General features: G+C 30.7%; 1 protein-coding gene across 1 annotated transcript in view; it reads right to left on the bottom strand.

Moving 5' to 3' along the window:
• Positions 1-584: 584 nt before the first annotated feature.
• The window catches only part of LOC136032696 (alpha-amylase 4N-like), a 55,161-nt gene continuing 47,581 nt past the window's right edge, over positions 585-8,164 (bottom strand). Inside the window, exons 11-12 of the mRNA XM_065712997.1 lie at positions 4,973-5,119; positions 585-742 (exon numbers count right to left, since the gene is read on the bottom strand). Of these exons, the coding sequence (XP_065569069.1) occupies positions 731-742; positions 4,973-5,119 (159 nt within the window). The 3' untranslated portion in view covers positions 585-730. The remainder of the gene's footprint in view (positions 743-4,972; positions 5,120-8,164) is intronic.

Raw genomic sequence — 8,164 nt, 5'->3', positions numbered from 1 at the left:
AAAAATCAGATTTTCTGGTTAAACTTTAAGAAAATTACAGTATTTTATAGAAATATATCTATGCTTTTCATAATGATAAAATCTTATTTTTATCTGTATATGCAAAACGATTTTGTAACATTTACTACTCTAGCAATATACAACAATTAAGTTCTTCGTTAAAAATTCATTCTATTTTAAAAAGAAATTCTATTTTTAAAAAGAAATATTTTAAATTCTATTTTAAATTTTAATAAGAAATGGGATATTATATTTCTTAGTATTGGGCGTGATTGTCTCTTGATAGGTTGTTAGCTACTGCTGCAACCCGGTGAAACCATGATTTTTATAACATAGCTATCGAATGCATTTGAACATATTTACGGGAGGGAACAGTTGCATCCTAGGTGTAAAATTGAAGTACAGGTGGTATATGTTCTTGGGAGATCTATACGCGCAACATGTGCTTCTTTTTCTTGGACTAGATAAAATAAAGTGTTACCTACCCAGGAAATACTGACAGCTTGTCTTATCAGCTGCTGAATTTGTTGCAAAAAAACTTAACATGATATCTATATGAACGAAAGGTGGGAATTAACGAATACTTTTTCTTTTAAGCCTGTTGAATCATTTTATTTAGTAAATCTGATTAAAGTAAACACACTCTACAAAAAGTGATCAAGAAAATGTGCTCCAGTGTCTTCGTTGGTGAAATATCCTCAAACTAATAGCTCTTGTTTTCTATTGTAGACTATAGTCGTGACTGAAATAAAAACAATATGAACATATAATATATATTCATATTCATAATATATATTCATATATATATATATATATATATATATATATATATATATATATATATATATATATATATATATATATATATATATATATATATATATATATATATATATATATATATATATATATATATATATATATATATATATATATATATATATATATATATATATATATATATATATATATATATATATATATATATATATATATATATATATATATATATATATATATCCACTACTGATTACTACTTCTAATATTGCAAACAAATCATTGCAGCACCAAGCCGCCTGAGGCCAACAAAGCTACGTGCACTCCTCCTCTATTCCAATCTATTCAGATCCTCGCTCTTTACACACTCACAAGAACTTCCCATTTCTTTCAAATCTTTTCTTGTGACATCCTCTCACCCCCTTGGGGGACGACCTACTTTTCGTTTGGCCCTAGATGGCTGGCCGACATGAACAGAATCTGGTACTCTGTCACCCTTCATCCACAGAACGTGTCTTAACCATCTCTACCTTTCTTTCATTATAGTCCTAGAAAGTGGGAGTGAACTACTTTTTTGTGCAGCTCAATGTAGCCATATTTTACGAATATCTCGGCAGTAGGAAATAGAGAGGGGTTAAGTGGCACTTTTGGTAAAATTTAGTTTTGAATTACAACACCTTAAACTAAATTACCTCTATTCATCCGTTAGATCCATTTCACTCTTTAATATTCGGTTCTTAAGATATTAGAGTACCAAATATTTGTCTCTCTTCAAAATGAACTAAGTCTTTTTTCTTACCCTCAGGAATATTTTAAAGATAAAAATGAAAGATCACAACAAGTTTAGCCGTTAGAATACTTTTGGCTTCGTTTCAAAAGCCAACTATCATTAATTACAATTAATTATTTGTTTTTGCTTTCATCCAAATTGGTTAATAACTACTAATTCCACCTCTTATATGGTCTTAAATTAGTAAAGGGTGTTAACAATCTAGTTCTTTTGCAATAAAAATAAAAGGAAATCACCATCTAGACCTTTTTATTATTTTTTCATCTCATTATATTTATATATCTATCTATATATATAAAAATAAGTTGTCTGTGTGTGGATCTGTGGATCAGGTGACGTAACTGGATCAGGTGACTTCAAAACTGAAAAAACTAAAAAAAAGGCAAAAACTACAAAAAAACTAAAAACTAATAAAAAAAAATAAAAAAGCTAAAAAACTAAAAAAACTAAAAAAAGGCAAAAACTACAAAAAAAACTAAAAACTAATAAAAAAGCTAAAAAACTAAAAAAACTAAAAAAAGGCAAAAACTACAAAAAAAACTAAAAACTAATAAAAAAAATAAAAAAGGTAAAAAACTAAAAAACTAAAAAAGGTAAAAAACTAAAAAAACTAACTACAAAAAAAACTAAAAACTAATAAAAAAAATAAAAAAGCTAAAAAACTAAAAAAACTAAAAAAAGGCAAAACTACAAAAAAACTAAAAACTAATAAAAAAGCTAAAAAACTAAAAAAAGGCAAAAACTACAAAAAAAACTAAAAACTAATAAAAAAAATAAAAAAGCTAAAAAACTAAAAAAAACTAAAAAAACTAAAAAAAGGTAAAAAACTAAAAAAACTAAAAACTAAAAAAAAACTAAAAAAAGGAAAAAACTGAAAAATAAGCTAAAATAAAGGTAAAAACCAATAAAAAACTAAAAAAAAAACTGAAAAAACTAAAAAAAGGCAAAACCTACAAAAAAAACTAAAAACTAATAAAAAAAGTAAAAAAGCTAAAAAACTAAAAAAACTAAAAAAACTAAAAAAAGGTAAAAAACTAAAAAAAAAAATAAAAAAAAAACTAAAAAAAGGAAAAAACTGAAAAATAAGCTAAAATAAAGGTAAAAACCAATAAAAAACTAAAAAGGAAAAAACTAAAAAAAATTTTCATCTAAAAAACTAAAAAAAACTAAAAAAGGTAAAAACTAAAAGAACTAAAAAAGAAAAAAATAAATGACGACACTCAAAGAGAAAGCGACCAGGACAAAAGGAATGTTCGATTAGCAATCAACAAAGCACCGGGACACAGGGAGTATAAATGACGACCAGGACATAAGTAAAAAAAAACTAACAAAACTAAAAAGAAGGTAAAAACTACAAAAAAACTAAAAAGAAAAAAAAACTAAAAACTAATAAAAAAACTAAAAAATCTAAAAATCTAAATAAACTAAAAAAGAAAAAAAAGGAAAAAAATAAAGGAGAAAAACAAAACTAAAAAACGAATGTATATACAGACCGGGACACCGGGATACAAATGACGACCGGGACACAGGGAATATAAATGACGACCGGGACACAACTACAACGGGGACACCGGGGGAAACAGGGGGATATAAATGACGACCGGGACACCGGGACAGGGAATGGTCGATTAGCAATCACCATCAACAAACCTCAAGGGCAATCATTAGAATCATGAGGTATAGATCTGAATACAGATTGTTTTCCCATGGACCATTATATGTTGCATGTTCAAGAGTCGGTAAACCTGACAATCTATTTATATGCAAAGACAATGGGACAGCAAAGAATGTTGTATATTCGCAAGTTTTACGTAGTTAAAACCATATATATATATATATATATATATATATATATATATATATATATATATATATATATATATATATATATATATATATATATCTATCTATATTCACAAGTGGGACATAGGGACACAACTACAATGGCGCGTAACTATTATGGCGCGTAACGACTTACGCGCGCGGGGGGGCTTGGGGGGCGAAGCGCCCCCACCAACTAGGTGTTGGGGTGGCGCGAAGCGCCACCCCAACAGCTAGTATATATATATATTTTTCATATATATATAAAATCTGATTTTTCAATTGAATCGAAGTTTGAGATGACTCTAATCTTATTTTGAAAGAATTAGCAGAGAAACATTTAGGGATAACTTCTTCAAGAAGATTATTTCTTCTTGAAACACAACCTCGAATGAAGCTGTTCTCCAAATATTCTGTTCTTGGCTTGTCAGCCTCGTAGTAACCGAATCGAGCCATGTGCCTTCGTGTCTGTCTTGTCAGTCCAACAATTGGAGGCACAATACGAGAAAGCTCTGGAGAAGAAAGTGAATTTATTTACTTGTATAAAACAGCCATCGATGCTATACCGAACCTGTCACTACCAGACTAGAGATATACGTAGAATGTCATAACTGAACCTGCTCTATTCACCCTATTTTCTATCTTTTCTCGGTGGCATGCACAATTTTTGGAGGACATGCAGCGGGCATCCATACTCGGCGATGGGCTTGATGAAAGACTCGTGCTGATAGGTAGAAGGTTTTTGCAGCGAAGGGTGATCCCCTTCTTTTTGGATCTTCTATTTGCTATAAGGATTGTTCATATAATTTTAGATATATAATAATGTTTGGCACTAATCGACAGAAAAATAAAATTTTTGTTGTTGGCAACTCCCTAAAAAAAAAATAATAATACAAAAAAGTCTGTCGCACAAGAGGAAAATTTCGTTCAAGCATCTGTAAAAGCCTATGTTAACGGATTAGTTACCAAATGTAATGATTAACCAACTAAAGACACCAAGAAATAAAATAGAAAGCGCTGCACACTAGATATAATACGAAATCCCATGGTAATAAACTGAGACAAAAAATGATTTATGCTCGCCACTGTTTGGAAGGATCATCGAAGATCTGAGGTTAAGAGAGGTGTAGATGGGACACTTACCACTCTTAATCATTTATAGCCCTGACGTATTAATCAAAAAGATAAATATGGGGATAATACACAAATTACGAAGGAGGGGGCTTTGTTTGGTTATAAAATATATGGTTTTAAACCTGTAAATGTTTTTGTCGAAAGATATTGTTTTTATTATAATTTGTATTTTAGTTACAGAAAATGTTAGGTTTAGGTTTCCTTTTAATTAGCTTGAATTCAGGTTGGTGGCAGGCCGTAGGTCCCGCAAGCTGTAAGTGAGTAGTAAAAAATCTGTAGAAAATAAACTGTATTTCAAATACCGAAGCAAAGATCTATATTGTCGTTTCAATTCAGAATGACCTACTTTATCTGATTTGGGAAGTTGCTTAAAAAAGACTGTTTATATTCCTAATAAAATACTGAATCTATGGGGTTATCTATTCCCGTAACATTATAAAGTAGCCTTACCCCTTGGTGGATTGCTAGTATTCCATCATATTCCCATGACAGAATTTCAATATAAGCCCTTCCATCGTTACCAACATTGATTTTTTTGACACAATTATTTCGGCTTCCGCTAATTACATCACAATAAGTTCCAGCTGGAAGGCATGTCTGAAATAAAAGCCCAAATATTTGAGTTAGACAAAATGAAAAGTATAATAAAAATAATAATAATAACAATAGTAATAATAATAATAATAATAATAATAATTTATTTATAGCCCACTACACAAAATTATGTAAGAATAGTGGAGTAAAAAGAAAGAAAACAGAAATAAACATCAGAAAAGAAAACAACACAAGAAGAGAAAACACCACATAAGTACAATAAAATCAACAGAACAAATGGATGAGGACAAAGGTACAACACAATAAGTACAACAAGGGAAAAAAGTCAAGAGAACAAACGGATGATTTCGTGATATGGGGTAAGTAGTCGATATGCTTGTGCCGATAATTTATCATGAAGCTCCTGTAGTTTTGCAGTTATATCGGGAGTTTTATATTTTCGGATTATTATCCAATTTCGATACGATAGAGGAGGATAAAGCAGGTATTTACAGTAATTTTATTTAGGATGTGTATGTTTTTAGAAGAATTGTTATCAATTTCTATGGTTAAAATTTTTCTATCAAAGATTGCTCAATATTCTCAACAGGGGCGAATCCAGGATTTTCTTTTTAGCGGGGGGTGCATAATAGATTACTCCGTTTAACTTGCGACCAAAGAAATGCCAGAAATTTAAAGGGATCCTCAAAAAGTATACGTCGTAGGTAGGTAATGGAAATGGTCGTAAATCTAATCTAAAATTAGGTTATGGCTAAAGTTCTATTAAATCTGTTCAAATTGAAATAATGTAAAAATACTGATACAAAAATAGTTAGCTATAAAACCACCCCGCCACAAAAGAATAAAAAGCTGTTCAGCATGTACAAAAAAAGAAAACATTTTCTTCATAATTTTTTGCCTTTTGCACTACTGACCGAGCGAGTTCAGCTTTGTATTGTCAAAAAGAATTCACCTTTTTGGTGATTCATTGAATCACCTTTGGTGATTCATTTCTGATTCACCTTTTGGTGCAATACATTCTTTGTGACTATTTGTATTGGTCTAGATACTTAGCAGGTCGCCTAACTATATGGAATAGTTTAGTAATTATGATGGTAATGAAGAGTAGAAACTGAGCATTAAGCTACAATCGTATATGCGTAAAAAATAAAATATTAAATATATTTCGCTTAGGGATATAAAGGACGGCATTCGTAAAAGTCGTTCGTAAAGTTGCTTCGCTAACCTTTCGTCCTTTACGTGAGCAAGCATTAAAGTTAAACTTTAGTTAACTTTTTTCGTAAAGTTCATAAAGTTGACCAATAGGGAAAGAGTTCCAGAGCAAAACTTTTAAACAGATTTGGAAACAGATTGAAAATATGCTGATTTCTCTAGTCCTGGTTTGGAATTTAGTTTTAATATTTTGCACTAAATATTTAGGGTGCTATGGGACTGAGTTCTCACCAGGCTTTTTGGCACCACTGCCAACTTCACAAGAAAATAGGAAAAACCAGGGAGTCTTGATATGCTTGATCCTGAAAAAGAATATGTAACAAGCCCCTATGCCTCATTAAACTATACTCACACCCCAAGCTCCTTATTTCTTCAAGACTCTTTCTCCGAAATATGAATGCTTGAGAAATTTAAATAGTTTGTTGCTCAAAACACACGTAAAGTACAAGGCTCATATGAGCGGTGAATACTTTATGGAAGCACACTTTGCGAACGACTTTACGAACTTTACGAACACCGTTTGAGCCGTCTACAACAAGAAATATAGAACAAAGAGACAAGAAAGATAGAAATACATAGAAGACATTAAAAAAAAGGCTTTAAGAACAGGACATAAAACATTAACTAATTAAAATTTCGTTTTAAAAACAGCATTTTAATAAACAGTGTCAACTTTGACGAAATCTCAAGAATTTACTAAGTAAAATTTTAATTTTTATAACAATTTAGCGTATCTTTACACTTGTTAAAGTTCGATCCATTTTACTTAATTTACATAAATAACAATTTTATATAAACAAAAATACATTTATATTGTTCTCTTTCTTTTCCCGCCATATCTATTTATTACACGATCGAAGCTTCATGTTTAATAGAAAGCAAAAGGCGCTTGTACAAGAATTATCTGAGTGATAGATTATATAAAAACAAAAGGACTTTAAAGAATGTGTAGGAAGCTTTAAAATATGATCTAGGGAATTGTAAAGTGGAGGCCATGGATGAAATTGCCGAGAATCTAGAAGATACAACTAACGTCATAATAGTAAAATATTGTACTGGCATGTTAATAAATTGAGAGGGAGAGGTCATTCCGAACTTGTCCCAGTTAAAGATAGGAACAGTGCCATAATTAGTGATAAAGAAAGAGTTAAAGAGAGATTGGTGGAACATTTTGAGAATGTGCTAAACCGAAATAGAGCTACAGGAAAAGATATAGTGGAAAGTGAAAAAGTTTGTGATATCTTGGATGTGAAGGAAGATTTGTTTTGTACGGAAGAATGAGCGACAGTACTAAAAGGACAAAAAATAACAAGGCTCTAGAGACTGATTGTGTGGTAAATTAGTATCTTAAATATGGTCGCTATGAGGTTAGAAATAGGTTACTGAACATTATGAATATGATTTTTGAAAAAGGGGAAATACCTAACGATTTTAGGAAACCTTAATTAAGCCACTAGATAAGAAAGCTGTAAGAGTGATTGTGATAGTTATTGAGGCGTTAGTCTGGTCTCTACAGGTAGCAAATTATTTAGTAATATAACACTTTTTAGATTGAGAGATGCTGTAGACAAGAATTACGGAGAAGAACAGGGTAGTTTTAGAAAAGGTAGAGGATGTGTCGACCAAATTTTCACTCTTAGGTGAATGATTGAGAAGTGTCTTGGTTGTTGAACACCTTTGGTCCTCGGTTTTATAGAGTATGAGCAATCGTTCGGTTCTTTTGATAGAAGAACTTTAGCAAAGGTTTTATCCTTGTATGGTGTACCAGATAAACACATTAAAGTGATTAGTGCTATGTACGAGAATAACACTGCTGCAGTTAGGGTTGGAAATTAGGTTAGCAGCTTGTTTTGCATTAAATCAGAAGTTAAGTAG

This window comes from Artemia franciscana, chromosome 11 (genome assembly GCF_032884065.1).
Source record: "Artemia franciscana chromosome 11, ASM3288406v1, whole genome shotgun sequence".
NCBI classification, from domain to species: domain Eukaryota; kingdom Metazoa; phylum Arthropoda; class Branchiopoda; order Anostraca; family Artemiidae; genus Artemia; species Artemia franciscana.
The sequence above is the reverse complement of the archived record's forward strand: the minus strand, read 5'-3'. Positions and strand labels throughout refer to the sequence as shown.